This window comes from Sus scrofa, chromosome 6 (assembly GCF_000003025.6).
Source record: "Sus scrofa isolate TJ Tabasco breed Duroc chromosome 6, Sscrofa11.1, whole genome shotgun sequence".
Taxonomy (NCBI): domain Eukaryota; kingdom Metazoa; phylum Chordata; class Mammalia; order Artiodactyla; family Suidae; genus Sus; species Sus scrofa.
In genome coordinates this window covers 97,815,560-97,842,139 of record NC_010448.4, presented here as the reverse complement: position 1 = coordinate 97,842,139, position 26,580 = coordinate 97,815,560, and the positions used below count along the sequence as shown (strand labels likewise).

Here is a 26,580-nt window from a genome sequence, read left to right as displayed (position 1 = left end):
CACATAGCATAAAATTTATCATCTTACATTTTTAAGTGTACAGCGTTGGGGTATTAACCACATTCACATCATGGTATAACCATGTCCAGAACGTGCCACCTTGCAAAATTAAAACTGTCCCCATTAAACACTAGCTCCCCTCCCCTCTCTCCTCAGCTCATGGCCACCACCACTCTGCTTTCTGTTCCATGAAGAGGCTTGCTCTGGGTACCTGGAAGACTGTAAGTAGGCTCATACAGTATTTGTCCTTTTGTACCTGGCTTATTTCACTGAGCAGGTTCATCCACATTGTAGTAGGTGTCCGAACCGCCTTCCTTTTGAAGGCTGAATACTATTCCATTGTCTGGATGGACCACATTTTGTATCCATTTCTCCAAAGACAGACACTTTGGGCTATTGCGAATAACGTTGCCATGAACATGAGTGTACAAACACCTTTTCCAGATCCCACTTTCAGTATTTTTGCCCATATACCCAGAAGTAGAATTGTTGAGCCACACGGTAATTTTCAATTTTTTGAGGAACCACCACCCTGTTTCCCACAGAGACTAAACCAGTTCACATTCCTCCAACAGTGCACAAGGGTCATATGCCTGCACATCACAGCCAATCCTTGACTTTTCTGGGTTTTGATGGCAGCCATCCTCCTGGGTGTGGCTTTGGACACCACATTTTGAATTCAGTCTCTTCTTTTCAAGAGCTCTGAGTGCTTTAGGATCCGAGGCTCTCATACTGATTCCGGGAGGCATGTTCTTCAACTACATAAGCCCTTACTAACTAGGTGGATGAGTACCAGCGAGGCTGATAAAAGTCTCGATAGGTTTTAAATCTTTGGATGGAAATATATTTTTTCAAAATAGGGTGAAATGATCATTTGGAGGCAAAGACTCCTCTCCATAAACCATTTCAAGATAATCTTCTAGGAGTTCCTGCTGTGGCTCAGTAGGTTAAGGACCCAACACTGTCCCTGTGAGAATGTGGGTTCAATTCCTGGCCTCACTCAGTAGGTTAAGGATCCGCATGCTATGGAGTAGGTCGCAGATGGGGCTCGGATCCGGCATTGCTGTGGCTGTGGCTTAGGTCTCAGCTCAGCTCTTATTTGACCCTTAGCCCAGGGGACTTCCATATGCTGCAGCTGTGGCCATAACATGAAAAAATATAATTAAAAAAATAATAATAATCCTCTCATTTTAATCTTAGATCCTTCCATTGAAATAAAGGGGGCCCAGAGGGAAGAAACGGCAGAGGAGGAAGCAAAGCAGAGGCAGACCTCTCCCAGCCTGGGTGCAGAACCCAAGCTGGCGTAACTCTAGCTGCATGGAAGGTCCTTGGGGACTTAATCTAAACAAACATGGGAACCTTGATGAGGCTCAGGGCAGTAACTGTGGGGAAATGACATCAACCACCTGAAAACAACCCACTTTTCCTCTCATTCCATCCTTTCCCACTCTCTCCCTCCCCTGATGGCCATACATCTAGGGTAACCAAACATGGATTTATTTTTAAATGTTAAAAAATGATAAGGATTCAAGTGGCACACATTGTACTTTTTCTTTTCTTTCTTTTTAGGGCTGTGCCCACCCCATATGGAAGATCCCGGGCTAGGGGATGAATTAGAGCTGCAGCTGCCGGCCTACGCCACAGCCACAGCAAAGAGGGAGCTAAGCCATGTCTGTGACCTACACCACAGCTCACAGCAATGCCAGATCCCCAACCCACTGAGTGAGGTCAGGGATGGAACCCACATCCTCACAGATATTAGTCAGATTAGTTTCCACTCCACTACAACAGGAACTTCTTTACTTCATATTTTGACTTTAAAATATATCCATTAAATTAAATGGCCTTAGCATGACTGTATAATAAACTTGAAAAAATCAGAGGCTGTAGGGCTCAATGGAAAGAACAGGAATCCAGATATGGGCTGGATTACTGCCTGTATCATCCTGCCTGGATCACTAGTGATGTGACCTTGCATAAGGCAATGAACCTCTCTGAGCCCCAGTTTCCTCACTTGGAAAATAAGCACAGTAAATATGGAACTGGATGAGGTGTTGTGAAGATTGGAAATTATGGGCCTAACATTTTGGAAACCCTTCTCAGGCCAGCGCAACTTAGAACTGTTGGATTGGGATTTGGAAATATCCTGTGTAAAACGGTTTTGAACTGCAAGCTAGATGATCACTGAATTTCTTTTTGAAATAGATAAATATTAAATTCTCCCTCATATAAAAGTATAGATGTAGGTAATTCAAGCTGGAATGATACAGCTACTGTTTAGACAGCAATGCTAATATTTGAATTTAGTGCTATTTATGAGGAATCAGTAGAGAATAGTTGCTTGGTGGTACATTCATGCTATAATCTAAATATCTTTATATTCTTTCTTCTCACACATGGAGTACACTCTTTCCCACCCTAAGAAAAACATCTCAATTTCTGTCACGGCTCAGTGGAAATGAATCTGACTAGCATCCATGAGGATTCAGGTTCAATTCCTGGCCTTGATCAGTGGGTCAAGGATCCAGCGTTGCCATGAGCTGTGGTGTAGGTTGCAGACATGGCTCAGATCTGGCATTGCTGTAACTGTGGTGTAGACCAGTGGCTACAGCTATGATTTGACCCCTAGCCTGGGAACCTCTATATGCCTCGGGTACAGCTCTAAAAAGACAATAAAAGAAAAAAAAAGAAAAAAATCACAAAAGAGTACCCAGTGATGCAACTCACCAGCTGGGTTCCTAGGTGATGCTTGGTCCCCTCTTACAGTTTAGGATATAGCTTCTTAGAGTTCCGCAGAATTGTGTCTGATAAGCTTCAGTGGAGAAGTACTATCATAGCAAAAACTCCCTTTTGGAAACGGGGAATATGGGAAACACACCAGGCTACAGTTATTATCAAATTCTGCTGTACAATAACTGGGAAGATTTCCCGCCTGGCAGACCAGTCATTCTCCAGCTGGCAGCTCTTGGTTCTTGTCTCTGAGTGGGACTTTCTTATCTACTGTCTTCATGACCTATTGATCTCTGCCAGTACGAATCCCATCCATTCCCCAGGCCCACCTCAATGTGCATGGTTGATGTTTTGGTGTATCTGATGTCTACAGTTCCCGTTTAACCACAGGTCACAATGTCTTCTATTATCAGGCTTCTCTTATATGGCTTTGGCCTTGTGTCTTGAAATAGGTGGTTAAACACGAGAGCCCAAATCATGTATTTCTTAGCAGCTTCTGTAGCACCAACAGCAGTTTTCTAAACATAGCCTTTATTCAGAATTATCACAAGGGTGGCCTCAGGAGCAGCCTTACTAATAATTTCTCAAAGTCAGTGGAAGAATCAATCAAGAATGAAAGAGTTTAGATTTCATTCATGTCATCAATGTGAACACAATTCAATAGATGTAAGGTAAATTTATTCCAAGGACTCAGTTATGTCGGTCTTGAAACTGCTTGTTTCTTTGTTATATTTTGGCCTCGGCTGCTCTATCCATGTTTCATGCTTTACCTAACACACAGCCCAAAGACAGAGGTTCTAGATTGGGTGATTCAACACAAACTCCTCCGTTACTCTCAATGCACTGCTGACATTCACCTTCTTGATTTTTCTCTGATGGACCCAGGCCAATTGCTGCAACTTCAGGCATAATATCTTTCACAAAGCATCTCTGAGAGGCAGTCAAGAGGTGAATCTGATTTTAAGAGCTTCAAGGGTCTATCCAGAATCACTTCCTTTAGTCTGAAGGACCTATTCTGTGTTGTTCAGATCTGCCGATGCCAAATACTCTGTTTTCATCTAAGAACATCTTTATTTGGTCTTTATTCTTTCCACCTACATCCTTGGATATAAAATTACACCTTGATTTTTTTTTTCTTTCTTTCCTCAGAACTTGAAAGATGCCTTCTTGCCATTTGACGGGCATCATTTCTGATGAGAGGTCTGTGATAATTCCTATTCTCATTTCCTTGCACATAATGTACTTTTTTTTTTTTTTTTTTGCTTTTTTTAGAGCTGTACGTGCAGCATACAGAAGTTCCCAGGCTAGGGGTCGAATTGGAGCTGCAGCTGCCGGCCTACACCACAGCCACAGCAATGCAGGATCTGAGCTTCGTCTGTGACCTATACCAGGCTCACGGCAACCTGGATACTTTACCCACTGAGTGAGGCCAGGGATCAAACCCAAATCCTCATGGATACTAGTCGAGTTTATAACCACTGTGAAGAGCCATAATGGGAGCTCTGTGCATAATGTACTTTTTATTATGTTTTTAATATTTTTCTCTATCTCTGCCATTCAAAATTTAATTATATTGTGGCTTGGTGTGGTTTTCTTTGCTGCTTGTTTAGATTGAGGACTTTTGAACTTCTTGGATTTATGGATTTATATTTTTCATCAAATTTGGGAAACATTTGGCCATTATTACTTAAATTTTTTTTTTTTTGTACTCACATTTCTAAGACTCCAATTACACTTATGTTAAACCTTCTGAAATTATCCTACAGGTTACTGTGGGTCTGTTTATTATTATTATTATTATTCCTCAATCTCCTTTCTTTCTCTCCTTCAATTTGGATAGCTTCTAAGACCCTATGTTTAAGTTCTCTGGTCTCTTCTTCTGTGATGTCTAATTTTCTCTGAAGCCCCTTTAATGAATTTTTAATTTCTGCTATGGGATTTTTTTTTAACACCTCTCTCACTTCCACTTGTTCTCTTATTCCATTGGTTCATTCCTATGGAGTCTATTTTTGTCTTCATGATGTTCATATTCTTCCACCTTGAAAACAATTAAAAGAGCTGCTTCAAATAGTTTCCCATTTCTAGGTCAGTTTTCACTGATTGATTTACTTCCTGTTCTGGGTATGACTAATAATTTTCAACTGGATTCTGGACACTGCAATGTTTATATTACTGAGTGTCTGGATTGCGGTGTTTTCCTTTAAAGAGTGTTGAGTTTTGTTTTACTAGGCAGGTAAGTCACCTGGAGATCAGCGTCACCCTAGCAGGCTTGCTTCTCAGTTTCACTACAGCAGGTCTAGAGGAGCCTCTCCCGTACGGCTAGTTGAGCCTCAGAAGTCTCCCCACTTTGGCCTGAAGTAAAAGGTTTTCCCAATCTGTGTGAGTTCCAGGAGTTTCTGAGTTTACAGTTCCTCAACATGTGCTCTGTGCCCTGGAGTTTTGCTTTGCCTAACTTCATGGAGTCTCCCCCTCTGCAAGTATAGCTTAGAATTCAGCTAAAGCATCTGGGTGGATTTCTGGGGCTTTTCCATGCCTAGCTTCCTCTCCATTAGCCTGTGCCACAAGTGTAGCCCCCTCTGCCTCTCCAAACTCTGGTCTCTGCTTCTGCAATCCAGCAAGTCACCATGCTCTGCGTGGGTCCCCTTTCCTACATAATGTGCAGTAAATGCTACCAGGGACAAAGCTGGAGTAACATAGGTCCTTCTGTTTCACAAATGTGCACTCTTAAACACCTCGATATGCACGTTAACTTCTTATTTTAAAAAAGGAATACTCTTTGCATAGAAATGGCCCACAGCTACTTTCTAAGCCAAGGAGAACGTGAACGGGATGAAGGCAAGCTATAGTCTTGTTCTGGATGTTTCGGAACACAGAATCAACAGTCTTGATCTTACAGACTTGATTGATTTCAACAGTCTTGATCTTACAGACTTTCCAAGTCTAGAACTGGGAAGGTACATGGGTTCAAGGATCCTTAATAAGGACAAAAATAAGTCCCCTCAAAGGGGGCAAAACAGAAAGTCCTGGGGCACCTTTTCAACTGTACCCAGCTTCTGACACATTTGCCTCCAGAAGGCCCTAGCATCCCTGAATGATGTGGTCGGGTGGCAGGGCAGGTATGAGGACTACCCTTGAGAATAGTGGGGCCAGCAAGGCAGCCTGAGAGCCACCAGGAGATGGGGACAGACTCTCCTAACACTCCAAAAGTCTGTGGTGCCGTCAGCACAAGTAAAGTCCAAACATCTAACTTGTTGGTGGGAGCAGGGGGAACCGTATTAGTTTCACACAGGAGAGAAAGCAAGGATACAATGTCAAAAAGGCAAGGGAAGTCACATGTCCACAGAGAGAAGGTTTGTGTTTCCAACCCTTTTAAGGAATTTCCTCAATGGTAGACAAAGATCTTTGCTGGAGCAAGACTGAACCCGTGTCTAAGTGACCTCCCAACAACACACTCCTGTCCTCGTGGCGTCCCATCTGTGTGAGGACTGACTGCTTTTACACTTGAGTTCTTGCTGTTTTGGCTTACAACCCCTGTTTCCCCCTGAATTGCATCATATGAAAAACACAGCCAATGTTTAATGTCTTTTTTCATTAGTTTCTTGCTTATGCTTGAAAAGCATTTCCATGCCAAACCCATATATGCTTTTTTGGGGGGTAGAAAAAGAATCTGACAGTTTCCACAGAACATTGTTTTCTTAAGCTTGGAAAAACTTTGCATTGAGTCCCCCGGGCTCTGTATCATGGCTTTGAAGTCCTTTTTGGAACATGTATGCCTTAACGGGCTGCCAGTTTGCTGTAATTGGGCTCTATACTACATGTGCAGAATGCTGCCTTCTAATAAAAGCTTTCTGTCCGGAGGACAATTTTGCACCAGGTAGAAGGTGTGCTGTCTTTAAGACAGGGATGGGTGACGGACAAGTTGAGGCCATGTGGATGGTCCTTTCTATTTCCCTGTGGAAGGCCCTCGAGCCTTCTCTGATGTCACATCTCAGGTTCATAGGAGAACATTTCCAGTGTATGAAGGCTGTAAATGTATGGTCTGTTTCCCTTGCCTGAACACATTTCACCTCTGAGAGAAATGTGAGAAATGAGTCAGAACCAGGACTTCCAGGACCAGCTGGTCACCCTGTACAACTTCTTATGACAAGACCACGCTCAACCTCTAAGCCATGCGGCATTTCATGCTGGGAGTATGAGAAAAAAAAAAACGGCAAATGTGGGCATTTCTATACCCATGAAAATAACTTTCTCTAAGTAGCTATAATGTAACATAGATTTAAATACATCATTTTAAAGTCTTACATAGTTAATAACCAATGACGTTACAAAGTCAGAGAGAATGTGCCTCACACCACACAGGCACATGGGTCCTCCCATGAACCAGGTGCCATGTCGAATGTCCTAGGCCAGCTCTGCTGGCAATCTGCTACTGGCTTCATTACACATGCAAGTCCGAGGCACAAATGAAGGCAAAGGTAGGAAGTGGTGGGGCTCATGAATCCAAGCTTGCTAGCTTCAAATCATATGGTCCCATTTCTCATATAGAGTAAGTGGTGATATAAGAAAACTCCTGGAGTTTCAGGAAACCCTAAGAAAAGGGCATTAGTCATAGGGGAGTTCCTTTTCGGGACACATTTATTAAATTCATCCTTTGATTTGCTGAGTCCTGACTCTGTGCTGGGCACTATAGTCAAGGCTGGGGATATGCAGATAAGTAAGATACTACTCCTGTCATCAAAGAGCACCACACTCTAGTGGGAATATTACTCAAATATGGTGGGATGCTTTTAGAAAATGTGCTCTGACCTAATCACACAGGAAGGTCATTGTCAAGCTTACCTTCCATAGAACAGCCTGTCTGGATAGTGGTAGCAGAGAGGTGATTTGCCCATTTCTTTCTCATCATCAAAGCAGCAAGAATAACATTCATCAGAGTATAGTCCAGAGAATGAATGTGAAGAAACCACTCTAGATGGACAAATGAAGCCCTGAAAGGATCAGGGGTAACAGCCCCCGGTACTCACACAGATCAGGGAAGATCTGAAACCTGCATTCCTGGTGTGACTTGGTGGAGCTGGGGTGGGCATTAAGCATCTTGTCCTCCAAGTACTAGGGTTTGTATTTGAATTGCAGATTGTTACTTATGGGCAGATACAGAGGCTGGCCATCATCGTTCTAATTGACTGAAACAGCTTCCAGGGGATTTAAAGAAGCTATATCTTTTTTTCTTACATTCAAGAGCAACCAGGTATATGGAGGAAATTAGAAAGCTGCCATAAAAGCCCAGGAAAAGATGATCTCAGAAGAGACTGGAAAAATCTTAAGCTTGCATCTCAAGTTGATTCCTGCCCAAGACTCTACAACAATTAAAAAAAAAAAATGCAGCAAACCCCTGGTTCCAATTTCCAGAGTTAATACATTATAAAATGCAAATGCCCAGTTTTCAATAAATATCATAAGGTATACAAAGAAACAGGTAAGTATAACCTATTCAAAGGAAAAAATTATTAACAGAAACCATACCTGAAGATGGGCAGTTATTGGACTTACTAGAAGAGACTTTTACAAAACTATCTTAAAGATGCTTAAAGCTAAACAAAGGCAAGAAAATGATGTATGCACAAAATGAGAATACCAATAAAGAGAAATTGTAAAAAGAAAACAAAATGAAATTCTGGAGCAGTGAAATACAATAACTGAAATGAGAATATACCAGAAAAATTCAAAAGCGGATTTGAGGAGGCAGAAAAAAGAATCAATGAATTTAAAGAGAGGAAAATTTGAAATTATGGTGTCTGCGGAAGTAAGGAAAAAAAGGATGAAGTGAACAGAGCCTAAGGGACCAGCAAGTGGACAAATGAATTGTGGGGAGTCCAATAATGAGAAGAGAAAGATAAAGGGGCAGAAAGAATATTTAAATAAATAATGACATATTTTCCCAAAGGTAATGAAAGACATGAATCTTCAAAAAGCTTATAAACTCAAAAAGATGCATGCTGAGATGAATTATAATCAAACTGTTGAAAGCCAAAGAAAGAATCGTGAAAGCAGCAAGAGAGAAGTGACTTGTCACATACACGTAATCCTCAGTAAGATTATCAGCTAATTTCTCTTAAGAAACCTTGGAAACCAGAAGGCAGTGGGCTGATACATTCAAAATACTAAAAGAAAACAACTGTCATCTAAGAATTCTATATCTGGCAAAACTCATCTTTCAGAAATGAGGGGGACAGAGTTCCCGTCATGGCACAGTGGAAATGAATCCGACTAGGAACCATGAGGTTGCGGGTTCGATCCCTGGCCTTGCTCAATGGGTTAAGGAGCCAGCGTTACCGTGAGCTGTGGTGTAGATCACAGATGCAGCTGAGACCTTGCGTTGCTGTAGCTGTGGTGTAGACCAGCAGCTGTAGCTCTGATTGGACCCCGAGCCTGAGAACCTCCATGTGCCACAGGTGTGGCCCTAAAAAGACAAAAGACCAAAAAAAAAAAAAAAATGGGAGGGAGGGAACTATATATTCAGTATCCTGTGATAAACCATAATGGAAAAGAATATGAAAAAGAATATTATATATGTATAACTGAGTCTCTTTGCTATAGAGCAGAAATCAACAAACACAACATTGTAAATCAACTATGTTTCAATACAAGTTTTTAAAAAAGAAAATGAAACAACTGAATCATCTATAAGATTTTAAAAAAAGAAAAGAAAATGAAGCAACTGGCTCAAATCCACGGACAGAGGTGCACAGGGCATTGTTCCATGCCATCACTGACAAGCAGCTAGAATAACAGAAAAGTCTGCTGAAACCTGTAGAGACAGAGGAGAGATTCAAGAGAGAAAGGGAGTGTATGTGTTTTTGTTGATGTTTCTAATTCATCACTGTTTTTTACTTTGCTCCAAAATGAGAGTATGCAAAATCAATCTTATCCTTTTAGAAGCCTAAAAACTGGAGTTTTGTCCATTAACACTGGTGTCCCATCCTGTAGAGCAGTGGTGATGGTTTCACAGGTGTGAAAATTATCTCCCCAAACTCATCAAATTGTATACATTAAATATGCATAGACTTTTGCATGTCAATCATATCTCAGGAAAATTTTTTGTAAAAGTTTAAAAAATGCAGAACTTAAGACATTTGCAGATAAACAAATGCTGAGGAAGTTCATGACCACAAGATCTGCCCTGCAAGAAATGCTGAAGGGAGTCCTGCAGGTAAATAAAAGGACACTAGACAGTAACCGGAGGCATATGAAGAAACAAAAATCTCAGTAAAGCTAAGCACAAGAGGGGATTTCCCATTGTAGCACAGCAGAAATGAGCCCAACTAGTATCCATGGGGATGCGGGTTCCATCCCTGGCAGTGGGTGGGGGATCTGGTGTTGCCATGAGTTGTGGTGTAGGTCGCAGATGCCACTGGGATCCTACGCTGCTGTGGCTGTGGTACAGGCTGGCAGCTGTAGCTCCAATTTGACCCCTAGCCTGGGAACTTCTATATGCTGTGGGTGAGGGCACAAAAGGACAAAAAAAAAAAAAAAAAAAAAAAAAAAAAGGTAAGCATGAGGGAAATCATGAGAGCTAGTAGTATTGTAACTTGGGTTTTAAACTCCATTTTTAATTTTTTTCTATGATTTGTAAGAAAATTCATTAAAAATTATTCTGGAGTACAGAAAAAATGATACTCTCTGATAACAATGGAATTAAATTCAAAAAGAAATATCTCCGAAGAATTCCCAAATGTTATATTTATATATATATAAATAGCACATATAAATAGCCAATGGATCAAAGAGGAAACACAAATGGAAATTAAAGCATATTTTAAACAATTAAAAATAAAACACACCATATCAAAATTTGCAGGATGCTGCTAATATAGTATCTGAGTGGAGATTTAAACTTAAATTTACCAAAGTGTTTCTAAACACTTATATTAGAAAAGAAGAAAAATCTCAAATCAATGATTTCAATTTCTACCTTTAGAATAGAAACAGAGAAGAGACATAAAGAGTATATTAAATACAAAGTTTAATTTAATTAAGTCAATTAAACACTAAAGGAGTAGAAGAAAGGAAATTAAAATCTGAACTGAAATCAATAGAAAACAGAAAATCAAGAGAGAAAAACAAGGGCTAGTTCTTTGAGAAGATGATAAATTGATAACCTTTAGCTGGACTGAATAGCAAAAAAAGTACAAAAGTTACTAATCTCTGGAATAAATATCATTACTGATGCTACAGGAATTCAAAAGAAAGTAAGTATTATTATATGCCAATAAACTTGACATCTTATGTGCAAAGGCAAATTCCTTGAAAGGCACAAACTACCAAAATTCGCTCAAGAAAAAGTAACCTGAGAAGTCATATATTAAAGAAGTTCAATTTCTGGTTGAAATTTCTGTTGAATTTCTGGTTGAAAACCTTCCCATAAAGAAAACTATGCGCTTTTGCTCATAGTTTCAGAAGTGAATTCTTCCCAACACTTAAAGAAGAAATAATACAAATTCTAAACCAGCTCTTCCGATTACTGTAAAACAGGAAATACTTGAAATACCTGAATCATTACTCCATATGAAAACCAAGGGCATCCCAATAAAAGAAAACTACGGGCCATTATCTCTTATGAACACAGATGAGAAAATTCTAAACAAAATTTGATCAGTTCAAATTTGAGAATATGTAAAAAGGATAATATCCCTTGATCAAGTGAGATTTATGCTAGAAATACCAGGGTGGTTTAATATAAAAAATCAATTCACTATATTAAAATTAGAAAAGAATTTAAAAAGTAATCTCAATAGATGCAGAAAAAGCGTTTTGACAAAATTGAATATCGATTGTGGATTAGAACTCATCAAACTAAGAATATATGGGGATTTTGGTCAACCTAACAAAAAACCTATGCAAACCTTCAGTCAACATCAGACTTGATGAAAGACTAAATGTTTTTCTCAGAAAAAAAGCTTCTTGAGAGAAAATCTGAAGAGAAAAATCAAAGCCTCTTGGTTCTCATTTGTAGTGCTAACCTTTCATCCTTGAGTCACAGTTGCTTGGAACCAAAACAAAGACGCTTACAGCCAAAGTTACTGCCTAAGTAACATTCTGCACTTCAGGAAGCCAAATGGTTATGAGGCAACATCATTCGGTATATTTATCCTCAAAATACTTTGCAAGTCAGCCAAATCAGCTTATCTACAACCTAAAAAATTAATGAGGTGTTACTGCACTGAATTAAAATCCAGACTGTGAATGAGAATCTTAATTCTAATAAACAAGATGGTCACACTTTCCAATAAAAAGTCTGATAGCAAAATAATTGTTTTGTTCCAAAACGCCCTTTCTTAAAAGATCACTTTAATTTTTCATAAGCTGTTATCTTAACTTGAAGGAAGAGTCCGTCTTCCTACCACCAGAAATTCTACCATCATTAATTTGCTATTAATTTTTAAAGTTGAAAGCACCTAAATGGACCTTCCAGGCATAGTTGGTAATATGTTCATTAATACTAATCATTTGGAGCAAATGTAGAAAAAAATCATAACTGCCGACTATGCCTAATCTCTATTCCTCCTCCTATTTTGCAAGATTAAATGTAAAATGAGTCATTTTTTCACCTGGCAAGGTCCACTGGATCCCACTCTATCCTGGACAGCCCAGACCGCACGTGGGCCGAAAGGTCCTGTCTTCCTGTGATGTGTGTGGGGAGCTGCTCTGCAGAAACGAAGGTTCTCGAACGAGCCTGTCTATCATGTCAACCAGGGCATTCGGGGCCCATAGGACAGGGCAGAACCTCCCTGCAAACAGGGAGGGACCCTTCCTGGGAGATGCCCTTGGTAGCAAAGGTGACACCATGGGTCAAGGCTGGGAAGTTTCAGGTCTCTGGCTGGACGGACAGCTGGTGTGAAGGTCCCTGTCTGGTCAGGGGCTGTGGCTGTGTTGTACAAGATGTCAGGTGTCAGCCTGGGTGGGCACCCATTTCCCAGGGATCCTGGCCCCAGGTAACCATCAGGTTGGGGGGGAATCGCCCAGACTCAGGGGTTCAAGAATTTACTGATTTTCCATTTATCTGTGGAAAGCCAATTCATTTCTCTTGGCTATTTTTCGCCTTTTAGAAGCACACAAAGGACCTGGGTCTGAGACCTGACACTCAGTCATAAGAATCTTCAAAGTGAATCACTGTGCTATGCACCTGAAATCAACACAACATTGTAAATCAACTGTACTTCAACAAAAGAATGAATCTTTTCAAAAGGAAACCAAAAGTTTGGTTATTGTTATGTCACCTACCCACTCTACGAATTATTGTTTAACCGAGGAAAGGGCCAGTGTTAGCAGGTTGGGTCCGTTTATACACTCCTCAGTGGGAAAATGATCCCCTTTACATTAATTTTCCCCACACTGGACCGCTTTCAGAGGAAGTCTTGCCAACTAGCTGGCATTAAAAATAACCTAGTCTTCCTGTGCCATTTCTGTTAGCAAAGCTCAAGTGGCTCTAAAGACGATGGGCACCATAGCATCCTGGGTGAGGCTGCAAACCTGCATTTGCATGAACAACCCAGATCATACAACCATGCGCACAGCCAGCTGCACCAGACTCAACACAAGAGCTGACTGCACTGTGTCCTTTTCTAAAGGACCACTGGCTTCTCCAAGACATACACTGGGGCTGTTATTACTCCTTACGTATTATTGACATTTTCATCACTAGTATAAAAGTAGGGTAAATATAATAAGTGATACTGTACTTTCCACGCTTGTTTTTTTAAACATGTCTCTCATTTGCCACAGAATAAATAGTGATGCTGGAGTTTGAGGCTTTGCTTTTTCTTTCTTTCTTTTTTCTTTTTCTTTTTCTTTTTCTTTTTTTTTTTTTTTTGTCTTTTTGCCATTTCTTGGGCCGCTCCTGCGGCATATGGAGGTTCCCAGACCAGGGGTTGAATGGGAGCTGTAGCCACTGGCCCACGCCACAGCCACAGCAATGCAGGGATCCAAGCTGCGTCTGTAACCTACACCATAGCTCACAGCAACGCCGGATCCCTAACCCACTGAGCAAGGCCAGGGATCGAACCCGCAACCTCATGGTTCCTAGTCGGATTCGTTAACCACTGAGGTATGATGGGAACTCCTGCTTTTTCTTTCTTACATTGTTTTAACACTGGAATAAACATGAGCTTTTCCTTCACTGAACTTAATGAATTTTCTTACACTGATTTATTGAAATAAGACATTGAAAGTACAATGGAGAAATCATTGTGTATTTATTTAATGTAGAAAGCTGCCTCCACAGAGGATGGCCTGAAAATCTCTCCCATTTCTTCCCACAACTCACATTCATTCTTCAACTACACATTTTCAGGTTCAAAAAGCAGCAAAACAACAAAGCTGTGAATTTGAGCAAAGAAGTCCAACTCCTGCAGTGACTCCTGTGAACATTCTAGAAAAAGTTCAGAGGTCAGCAGAATGAAAGACAAGTAGAGATTATAAGATGCAACTTGGGGAGTTCCCTTTGTGGCTCAGCGGTTAATGATCCTGACTAGGATCAGGAGGATGCAAGTTCGATCCCTGCCCTTGCTCAGTGGGTTAAGGATCTGGCATTGCCGTCAGCTGTGGTGTGGGTCGCAGACAAGGCTCAGATCCCGTGTTGCTATGGCTGTGGTGTAGGCCAGCAGCTGCATCTCTGATTTGACCCCAAGCCTGGGAACTTCTATATGCCATGGGTTCAGCCCTAAAAGCCAAAAAAAAAAAAAAAAAAAAAAAAAAGCAACTTAAAGGGTATTCAGCCACACACCCATTTCAGTGCTCACCATGAATACGTTCGTGGTTCAGGTTGAGAAATAAATTTATGGGTTTCTTCATTCCCTATGTCATGATTAAGAAAACAGTAGACTAGATGTTTGACCCTCCCACCAAACCCTCACCCTGGTCCATGTCAGAACTTCTGCCTGTATTGTCTAGATAATTTAAAGTGAGAAAACAAAGAATCTGCCTTGTGTCCAAAACTGTTTCAAGATGACTTCACCTCAGAATCACCTGCAGTCTCTTCTTCACAAGGAAATTCAGCAGTGAGTTGACAAACCCTTAAAACTGGCTTTTCATTCTGTCACCAATAAGTAGACATTTGTTGACAGGGTTCCATGAATTTCAGGTCACATTCAGGCACCGCAGAGCACATCAGGTCCCCGGTCTCTGTCCCACCCTCCACACCTCTGCAGAAAACCCACAGGACACAGCTGGTTGGGACTTGTTGCTTCATCAGCTCGGCCAGCCTCTCAGGGAGGAAAACGGGTGAGGACCGTGAACACCAGCCAACACCTTGACCCCAGCCTCCTGGCCTTCAAGATAGAAGGTGTTTGCTGTCTCCAGAAACTCCTGAGAAAACCCCAAACCTTTTGAAGGACCACACTTGGGATGAGTTAAGCTGGATTTTGTTGAGTCTGCCATTTTTATGAGGGAGACCTGCTAGATTAACAGCTGGAATTGGGCTCTAGTCCATTAAACAAACTGTGTTGAGCAGTATGGTAGCTGTCGTACACAAGTTATATGGATTCTTTTGGAAGGATTTTTGCTGGATTAACTTCACAAGAGTGGGCACTACATTTTTATGGTTATAACCACATAGAACCATGTACTTCAGTGGTGAGAAAAACCCGTCTCTCACTCTGCCTTCACCTCCTAAAGGTACACTCATCATTATCAAACAATGCACCCCGATTTTATTTTTATTTTTGCTTTTTAAGGCTGCACCCGTGGCATATGAAGGTTCCCAGGCTAGGGGTCTAATCAGAGGTACAGCTGCCGCACTGCAGTTCACGGCAATGCCAGATCCTTAACCCACTGAGCGAGGCCAGGGATCGAACCCACAACCTCATGGTTCCTAGTCAGATTCTTTTCCACTGCACCACGACGAGAACTCCTGTGCCCCAATTTTATTTTGGGAAATATGGCCGTGCCAGTTTTATGCACAGCCAGGAGGGAACCTTCTGCCCTGCACCTCCTCCATGCTGCACTTGCTCCCCATCCACCTCATCAGTCATTGGTCCCTGCTCACCTTCCCCACATGCTCCCCTGGCTAGAGCAGTGAAGAAACTCCAACCACATCCAGGCGGAGCTGGAAGAAGCCTGTGATCTCTGGGGGCCGCTGAGTTGAGAGATGACCTCACCTTGGAGAAACATGAACCCCCAGATGTGTGCCCTGCCCATGTATGGGATTTCAGTCCCAATACCTGGGTGCAGACCAGCGAAGTAGCATCCTGGTGGCCCAGGATCAGGGAAACCACCAGATCCTCCTGCAGCCCAACCACTACCCACCCATGCAGGGCTCCTTCACCACGGAGGGACCTGGGCTTGCTCCTTACGCATCATCAGTTTTACCTACATTCAGAAGTAACATGGTGCTCATGACAGAGAGCCGGGATCTAAATGCCCAGGGTTAGAAACCAGGGGCTGACCACGTTACGACACAGCTAGACCAGCAAACACTTGGCAGCCTAGGAAAATCACATTTTAGAAGAACATTTCATAGTGTGGGGAAATGCAGAACTCAAGTAAAGCAAGTTATTAAACAGTATGTGCATCACGATTTAAAGTTTGTTTGTTTGGGAGCTCCTGCTGTGACTTAGCAGATTGAGAACTCAACATAGTGTCCATGAGGATGCTGGTTCAATCCCTGGCCTTGCTCAGTGGGCTAAGGAGCCAACATTGCTGCAAACTGCGGCGTAGGTTGCAGATGTGGCTTGGATCTGGTGTTGCCATGGCTGTGGTATAGGCCTCAGCTGTAGCCTGATTCTACCCCAGCCCAGGAACTTCTATATGCCGAAGGTACGGCTGCAAAAAGAAAAAAAAGCTTTGTTTGTTTTTTTTTTTGGCCATGCCCGGGGCATGTGGAAGTTCTCAGGCCAGGAATCAAAACTGCACCACATCAGTGACCTGAGCCACAGCAGTGACAACAATGGATCCTTAACCACTAAGCAACTAGGGAACTCCCAAAGTTTGTTTTTAAAAAGCACATACATGTACAGGAAAAATCCTGGAAGAATATAGACCAAAAATGAACAGTATTTATTTCTGGTAGTTAGGATTATATTTTTAAAAAGGGTTTTTCCTTATTCTTTATTATATTATTCCAAATAATCACCAAAAAACGTATTATATTCATGATAAATCAGTCCAACATCTATAAAAATAAAGATAACTCTCACCAAAAAGCCTGTTTGAAAGCTTACAAGAATTTAAAAACGACTCGGATTGTTTTGAGGATGCCCACAACAGAAGCTGGCTATGTGGGTTGGGGTCTGTGGTTATGAGACTTATGACAAAGGCCCAGGATGCTTTTTTTTTCTGCTTGTTTTCAGTTTGTTTTCTTTCAACTTAGAATTTGTTGGTTGATAGCAATGCGTTGAAATTAGGCCTTAAGAAAAGCTATTGTTTAAAATATGTAAATCGCCAAGCTTTCAAGGGCTAAGAGGCAACACCTTATTATCACCAAGTTAGTGGGGAAAAAATCTATAAGTTAGTGTGTGTGTGTGTGGGGGGGTGCGTGTGTGTATACACACACATATACATATATATACTTATATATCTGTGTATATACAATATACATAAACAATAAGGCAGTATTATATATACATATATGTGTATGTATACATATATAGACATACAACACACTCACAGACATGTATATATGTGTATATATAAATAAATGTATGTTGCATTGCTTATCTCAAACTATCTATACCCAGAGAAGCAACCTGACTTATAATGACTCGCTGAGATTACAGCAGTGAAGCTCTTAACAATTTTATAGTATTATCTTCAAAATGTCTATAATAATTTATAATCATAATTTAAAGTTTGAGACAATCCAAGTGAAAAGTGAATACGGTAAATTGTTTTGACACAGGCCAGGACCTGGGAACTGGGACCTGGGACCCTTTGCTGCAGTGGCTGCAATGCTTGCACAAACATCTTCTCCAGGAGCAAAATACAGAGAAACCATAAGGGACGAAAAACAACTGTACCTGAGCAGTTGGGGAAAATTATAGGCAAGAAGATAACTGCCACTTCTGAAGAGCGCAGAGCAAAAATAGGTTGTGGGAAGCAAAAGCAGGGAACTGCACACGCACCCTGCACACAGCACCCCCAAAGGGGTGGGCAGACCACCTAAGCCATACCTCCTGGCAGGACCCCCAAACCCGCCCCTACCCTCACTCACCCCATGTGAGGAACCAGCTCACAGAGGCCCCTGCGAGCAGGTGAACAAGGGAATCTGCTGCTTGTTTTGGCTTCCCCTTGCTGCAGCAGGGGCCCCAGTAAAGCCTTGCCTGAATTCTCCTACCTGGCCTCTTATCAATTTCCATTGATTAAGGCAGCCAAGATCCCTGGACGGTAAAATAACAATTACACTCTTAGGACTGTTATTATCCACGCCACAGGTTGTGGGCAAGCCTGGTTCACCACCTGTTTGGATATAACTTGTGAGCTAATAATGGTTTTTACATTTTTAAGTGGTTGGGAAAAATCAAAAGAAAAATAATATTTCATGAAGTGTGAAAATATTTTGAAATCCGAAGTTCAGTGTGCACAAAGTTTTGCTGGAAAACTGCCACATGTGTTCGTTAACGTCTCGTTCAGGGTTGCTCTGGCACTAAAACAGCTTCTTAGAAGAATCTGTAGCAGAGACCGTAGGCATGCAAACTCTAAAATATTTACGAACTGATTCTTTACAGAAAAAAAGTGTTTTCAAGGTGGTTCTGCATAGTCTTTGTATTTCCTATCATCAGACTCTAGATGGCAGACAAGATCCTTAAGTCAAGAGGGGGGCCTGTGTAGGGAGCGACTACTGCCCTATAGAAGATATTGCCAATTAAACCGTCCCCTAAAAGTCAGCCCTTCCAACAGTACAAACACTTTTCTAGATGTGTTCAATAAACCAAATATGAAAAGTATAGAAGAAACCAAAAGGTTCATTTAGTCTAGAACTAATGTCTGCACTGAAATTCTGCATTTATTTATTCCCACCTAAAATAAATATTATGTAAATCTGCACCATTAAAGGGGCCTCTTGATTGTCTCCCAGCTTTGCTGAGGGACAACTGACATGTGAACTTATAATATATTCACAGACTATGCTGATTTGATATACAAATACATCGTGAAATGATTTCCTCAATTAAGTGAACACATCCGTCACCTCACAGAGTTGCTGTTTTGTTTGTGTTTTGGTAAGAAGGTTTAAGATCTACTCTCTTGGCAAATGGCAAGCATGCAGCAGTAAAATGTTATTAACTGCAGTGACCCTGGTGCACACTGGATGTACTGTAGATCCTCAGAACTTACTAATTTTATACCTGAAAGTTTGTACCTTTTACCCACCTCGTCTTATCGTCCTCATCCCCAGCTCCCAGCAAGCACCCCTCTGCTCTCTATTTCTGGAAGTTTGACTTTCTGTTTAGACTCTGCATATAGGTGAGATCACACGGCATTTGCCTTTCTCTGTCTGACTTTTTTCACTTAGTATAATGCCTTCCAGGTCCGCCCATGTTGTTGCAAATGGAAGGATTTCCTTTTTCTGGCTGAATAACATTTCATACACATTTATACTGCACTTTCTTCTTCTTTGGGGCTAAACTAGTAGGAAGTCTCAGACATCACGACACCTCACCCCTAAAGAATTCACCATGTATCTCCTAAAATAACAACATTTTCCTGTATATTCACATAAATCACGCACCTCAGAATTATCAGGCATTCTATGCTATTGGCTGACGACCAGTGAATATTGAAATTTCCCCATGTAACCTCAAAATGCCTTGTAGAGATTTGTTGCTGAACCAGGGTATAACTCAGAGTCAGGCGTGTCATATGTTTGCGAGGTCTGCTCCCTTCTCCTTTAAGCCAGAACAGGCCCTGGCCCCCTCCCGCCACACACACTTCTGATTCAGGATGCTGACTTTTGAGAGACCAAATCGTTTCTCCCCAGAATCCACCTTCAGGACTTTGATAACTGCTCTCCTGTGGAGTCGCTGACATCACATTTCTATCCTTTATATTTTCCATGAATTGAAGGTTAGGCCTAAAGGCTTAACAATATGAGGCGGCCTTCCTCACACTGCATCAAGCCTAGACATCATGGCTGCAAACAGCCTTTGTTCCAGCAACCTCTTTGCAACTGGATTTAAATATTTCATTTAAGAACTGGTAAACGCTCAGTTGCTAATTCTAGCATGCCTTTCCCTTTCATTAGCTGGTGTCTTCCTGCAAAGAGGTGTTTTTCCCTCATTAACTGAGAATGGCCTAGAGTTCCTTCTAAAAAGTCAAAGAAAATGCTGGTTTTTTTACCTTGAATTTCCATCTTTACAGTAGGAAGTTGGGAAAATAGTCATCACTGGTGGAAGCAAATTAGATCGCTCTCACACACACACACACACACACACACACACACATATATCATGGACTCATGCATTTTTACTTGCATACTTTTATAACCACTTAGTTATTTTTGACACCTCCTGGCAGCTCATGGATTCTCTGACTGACTGAACCGTAAACGTCTGGCCATGTCTCACCTTGCATAGTAGTCGTCTGGGGGAACCGCTTCTTGGAAGAACTGAAACTGGTACAGGTAGAGACCAATCAGGTGTCCTGCTGTGAAAATTGCCAGCAGGACACAGAGACAGCTGAACAGCAAGGGGTCGAACGTCCGGCACCAGGACCACCAGGTGCACAGACCCAAAAACACAAAGAAGTAGACGGAGGAGGTCAGAGACGGCAGCATCATTCCTAAGGAAAGAGAAACCCCGTGGTGAGACCCTGCGGGGAAGGGAACCTGTGCCATGCAGTGAACGTCACCGCGGGAGATGGGGTGGATTTCCTGCCTAACGCTTTTAGGAAAAATTAATCACCTTTTACTTATAAAATCAAAATTAATGCTATTCTTACTAAATTAATAAAAAGCTTAAAAAAAAAGAACAAGTGAGCTTAAAATTTTGATGGGTATTGAAAGTTGATTTCTGGAGAAGATTCAGAGAAGAAAAATCCTTGTATAAGCCACATGTTGTTCTGACACAGTTTAATCCACTATTAAAATCGATGTAAGCCTTTTCTACCATGAGAGCATAGAATTGTGGTACCTTAATAATAAAACGGGTGTATTTTTAACCTCTCATTCTACCCTCATATGAATTTAAGCTGTAACAGCAATGAAATAAAACAATTCCCCCAAAAGATTGCAAATTGATGCTGTCACCCCCCCCAAAAAAAAGAAAGTCACCCATAGGTGAAATTTGTAAATATGGGGAAAAAACCAGATGCTGACTGCCCGTGGCATTTGAGCCCTGTAAAACCCACTTTTTATACCAGGAGAAATTAGCTTATTTACTTGACTGTTTCCATCTTTCTACTTCTCCCTCAAATTTTTAGGAATACGTGTAGGTCCACTCCAACTTTCCCCAAATATCAATTTTTAAAAATAATGACTGACTCTGTTTGTTAACTAGGATTTACAGTATTACATCCTGTGGCAGTTAAAGACTTACTCAACATTTGCCCTGCTGGACGAAATCTGATTTGCACTATCACTGAAAGGGGAAGTAGAGAATGAGGTCATTCCTTCATAGGCATTTAAAAACTTTGGGGGGGGAAGCATTTGGAAATGACTTCTCATTAAAATGCAGAGTTACATTTCTTGAGAAATTCTGATGTCTTTTCCAGTTTTACATTTTCCGATATAAAAGGGGGAATTTGTTTTGTCCTGTGACACTTCAAGGGAGCAGGATGGAATAAAGTTCACGGTAGCTGTGGAGCAAGGAGGACGGAGGGAATGTTATGACGGAACAAGCCACCCACAGCCAACAGCAGGAGGAAGCCGGTGTGTGTGTGCTGGAAGGTTACCCTCTACCGTGGGAAGAAAAAAATAGTCTATCCTGGAGAGTTACATTAAGATTACTAATGACTCGGGAGTTCCCGTCGTGGCTCAGTGGCTAGGAACCATGAGGTTGCGGGTTTGATCCCTGGCCTTGCTCAGTGGGTTGAGGATCTGGCATTGCCGTGAGCTGTGGTGTAGGTTGCAGACATGGCTCAGATCCCACGTTGCTGTGGCTCTGGCATAGGCCGGTGGCTACAGCTCTGATTCAACCTCCAGCGTGGGAACCTCCATATGCCGTGAGAGCAGCCCTAGAAATGGCAAAAAGACCAAAAAAAAAAAAAAAAGATTACTAATGACAGCGTAAACGGACGCACTTTCAGCAAGCGCGTGTGCAGCTCTGGACAGGTACATGAAAGCTGTCCCTTGTCGCAGATGACTATGCATAGACTGTCCTGATAGACACACAGCAAATGATGTCACTTAACAGCTATGGGGCAAGACTGCTTTACAGAAGTTAACAGAAGCCACCTAAAAATATAAAACCTAGCACTGGACAGGAAGAACTCTGTGTGTGTGTGTGTGTGTGTGTGTGTGTGTGTGTGTGTGTGTGTGTGTGTGGTTTGTACAGTGGCCAGTTTTACAACAGCTAGTTATCATTTCGGTGCCACTGAGTAGAACTGTTTCCTTGTTTTCTCTGTAATGGTCCTTTCATGACTCGCCAAGCCTCCCTGTGCTCTCCTGGAGCTGGCGGCTCTCACCTGATGAACCCAGTAAAATTGTCACCACAACCTTCCCCGCGGTGGTTATCATGTTGCCGATAAACTCTTTCAGCTTGGAGGCTACGGAGGCCAGCCTGCGGAAGAGCTTTAATTTTGTGCTTTCTTCCAAGCGGCCGTCAACACCATCTCCTTCGTCTAAATCCTCTTCATAGACCAGAGCCTCTTCTGAGTCGATTTTTTCTCCTCCAGCCTAAATAAATGAAAAACAGAAAACACTGCAGTCCAGGACGCTGCCTGTCCACCCAGCAGATTATATATGGTTTGTAATTTATGGGCTAGTCACTGGGGTGAATTTCACAGGTCAGGAAAAAATGCAGACAACCACTCAACCACGTAACCCCTCAGGTCCCCAGGGGTCCCGTGTGAGCCCAGGGAACTTTGATCTTCCCTGAAGTACACAGGAAGCACCGCTAATCATAGGGCCCCTGATGGCAGGTCATCTTACCTACACGAGCTCATTTTAACAGGCAGAAGAAGAACCCGGCTGAAACATCTATGAATAACCTTGGCTGTCAGCAACCTGGGTTTGGTTCCTTCAAATTACGGAGTTTGCCATTGAGGCGATGGGAAGAGTTCACGAACGTGTCCATGGCTTAAACGGAAAGGATGGGCCAAATTGGGCTTAGGAAATCCCTTTTCTTTCTGGAGTTTATCTTTGTTCACTATTTTAGTATTTCCTGCCTGTGGGAGGATGAGTGGCCCCCGCTACTTGGCTAAATAAACAGTAGCTTCCTATCTCATCCTTTTAGAGGATCAAGCGCTGGGCCAATCTCAGGCCATTCAGGACCATCGCTAGAGATTCGGGGAGGAAATACATATGCAGCACATCCTCGGACTTCCACAGATTATTTTAAACTGGCTATACTATGGCGGGGCTTTGTTTTGTTTTTAAAGAATGCACAAGACTTTTTGAGCTAATCACAATCCCTCCCTGGAAGGGTTAGGATTTTTTTAAAGGAATTACAAATATAAACTATCACCTGAAGACAAAAGGAGCCTGTTTGAGATGCATGAAACTTTGTTTGCATTCACCCCTAGGCTGACAGGTTTCATCTAGAAAAGACAGCAGCTATCTGCAGAGCCAGAAGGGCCCGCGGGCCCCCTGTTCGGAATCCAATCAAGGCTTAGAGAGTAGGGACTGGCTGCTCTGTGTTTCCATTTTGAAGGTTCTTATTTAAAAAAAAAAAAATGTGTTTACAATTTTGAAAAGTTTTCATACATGTGATTTCCCATAATCTCACAATAACCCTTTATCTCCCCCCGCCTCTTTCTTGCCCCTCCCCCTTTCCACCTCCCCACTGGTAACCACTAGCTTGTTTTCTCTGTGAGTCTTCTTTTTGTTTTATTCATTGGTTTGTTGTATTATTTTGATTCCACAAGTAAGTGATATTACATGATATTTGTCTTTATCTGACTTTACTTAATCTGCTAATCTCTAGGTCCATCCTTGTTGCTACAAATGGTATTTCATGGCTGAGTAATATTCCAGTGTATATATGGACCGTGTCTTCCTTATCCATTCATCTGTCAATGGACATTTAGGTTGTTTCCATGTCTTGGCTACTGTGAATAGTGCTCCTATAAACATTGGGGTGCATGTATCTTTTCCAATTTGTGTTTTTGTTTATATATGTACAATACAGACACAGACACACAGACACATACAAATACAGGGATTAAACCATGGCCTACTCAAGTTCAAAGTGGGTTTCGGATCCTGTTGTGTTCCACCGCAGCACATGTGTACTTTTTCTTGGAGGAAAAAGTATGTTTCAGGCTTATTAATTAAGATCTTTCTGGGTGTTCGGGGCCTGGTATGCTCCATTGTCCCTAGTAGGAGCTGCGGCAGCACACATGTCAACAAGCCAAAAGTTTACAACTAAATATCTCACAGTAATTAGGGCTATTAAGAGAACTGAAATAGGGTGATGGGATTGTGAGAGACAGGGCAGCTATTTTCAATTCTGAGGTCGGGGAGGGCCTCTCTGAGGAGGTGACATTTAAGCTGGGATCTGAATGTCACAGAGTAATCAGCCATGTGAAAATTCTAGGCCAGAGCCTTCAAAGCCCTGGAAGGGCTGGTCAAGCCTCCAGGGTGCATTCAGAAAGAAGGCACATGTCCCCTGGCCCACTTCCTCCTCCATCTCAGCAGCTGACTCCACTGGGTCCCATCTTGCAGAGAAGAGGGCTGAGCTCTGGCTGTGCCTCAACCCACCACCTGCAGCCCATTTGTGCGCAGACAGCTACCACCCTCCCCTGCCCTGTAACACCCTGTCTCATCTCAGAAAAACACACTGCTCCCAACCCACACGTGGGAGCTTCAAAGTGAATCTAAGAGCTGACTGCATGCATGGTGACACTTCCTCAACACTCGAATCCACTCTCACAGGACTGTGATCGCAGCCACTTCACCCAGAGAAGGGGACTCTAGTGGTTGCAGGAGGATGGGCAGGGGGCTGTTGTGGTGCAGGATGGGGTGGGGGCTGAAGAGGGCTTGCATCTCAGCTGCATGTCTGGGAGGTTGTCAGCAGGATGTCAGCAGGGGAGATTTCACAGGGAGGAAGGAGGGATGAGGGAGAATTGGGGGTGGGGGCTCCTGCATCAGTGGTATCTTGGTTGGTGGGACCAGGACACCCAGAAGTGGGGCAGGCTGCAGGAGCCAGTTATGAGATGGGCTGTCCTGGGGCATCGAGTGTAGGAGGCTGGAGTGTGGAAACAGGTGGCAACTGGAGTGGTCTACCTGAGGTTCACTGCCAAAGTCAGGGGTCTGGTGAGGTGACCTGGAGAGAACACAAAGGCACCACACCTGGGACCAGTCTATCTCTCCAGCCTTACCTTCATCTCTTTGCCTAGAAACACCACATGCTCATCGCACTTTGCCTGGAAAATACCTGGGAACCTGGACTCCACAGCCTCTTTGCCTTGGGATGTGCAGTGCCCGCCCAGGGGAACCCTCCCTAGCGTCTAAGGCTCCCAGGTCTGCCTTCCTCCAGCTTCTCCATCTCCCAAAGCCCAGTTGCTATGGGCACCAATCCAGTGAAGCTGTTGCTATGGCACCCACACCTCCACCCACATGGGGCATCTGGTACCTAATGTCCCGCACAACAGGTGGGTGACATGAAAAATCCCTCTCTGAGGAAGAAGGCTTGTCCAAAACTTTCAGCCCCCAAACTTGTGAAAGGAGACAGAGAGAGAGAACATAGCTAGAGCTGCCAGGGCCCAGTCAGAAACAGACTCCTAACCTTTACAATAAATGACTTATTACTCAATTATGGAATTGCTACGGATGTAGATTAAATCAGATAGAAATTTCTGGTCGAGAACTTTCATGAGGTTAGACGAATGCATTTCCCTGACCTCTTTTGGGTGGAACTGGGGGCCCCCGTGATTTTTATAAACATACCTCTGTACTTGAGGTTTTCAGCATTTCTCTACCGGAATCCCTGGGGCCCTCAATTGGAAACACTTTCTAAACCTTCAAGCTGAGAGTGAGCCCAAAGGGAGCCCGTACCGTGCAGGCTGGGCCAGAACTGCCATTAGTCACAGCAGGCTGGCTGGGTAACAGGCTGGCTTTCTCCCCAAAACAATCAATCAAACACTGACGCTTTGGAAAAGACCCAGCTCAAGCCAAAGTCTTTACCAGCAAGCAGCCTGGGTTGCTGGCGCTGTCATCTGTCCCCAGACTGGAGCCCAACTTGATTCTGGCCTTGGCCCTAGGAAGGGGTAGCTGTAAATGAAGGTTTAACCCCTGGTTCCTGAGCTATCTTAGAAATGAAAGACAAAGAGGCTCTTTACAGTTTAGAAAACCAAATACAGTCTTAGGTATCAGGACGGCCAGGTCAACGTCTACAACTTAGTGGACAAAACCAAAGTACTTTAAGTCATCTTCTTGAAAAGCCCCTGACTTTGAGAGGTACCCAGGGTACTACGGTAGCACCTCATTTCCTGTGAAGATGGTCCGAGGGCTCCAGAATCAGCTGCATGTGAGGTGACTCTGTTCCCAAGCCTGGACGAGGGCCTCCAGGCAAAGCAGCCTGTGCACCTCATCCCACGACCACCCCTTACTCTGCAGCCGCACTCCCCCACCACCCCAACACACACAGCACTGTCTGTTACTCCCACTCAACCCTGAACAACACCATCACCATAAATTACCTTTAGTAGAACCCAATATCCATTTTTCCTCCTCCCCAAGTGCTAAAAGATTCAACCTGG

The 26,580-nt window shown here is 42.7% G+C and overlaps 1 protein-coding gene across 1 annotated transcript in view; it reads right to left on the bottom strand.

The window, feature by feature from the left end:
• PIEZO2 (piezo type mechanosensitive ion channel component 2) overlaps positions 1 to 26,580 on the bottom strand; it is a 301,579-nt gene that overhangs the window by 103,554 nt on the left and 171,445 nt on the right. The window contains 2 exon segments of the mRNA XM_021096049.1: positions 20,289 to 20,502; positions 22,345 to 22,555. Coding sequence (XP_020951708.1) covers positions 20,289 to 20,502; positions 22,345 to 22,555 — 425 coding nt within the window.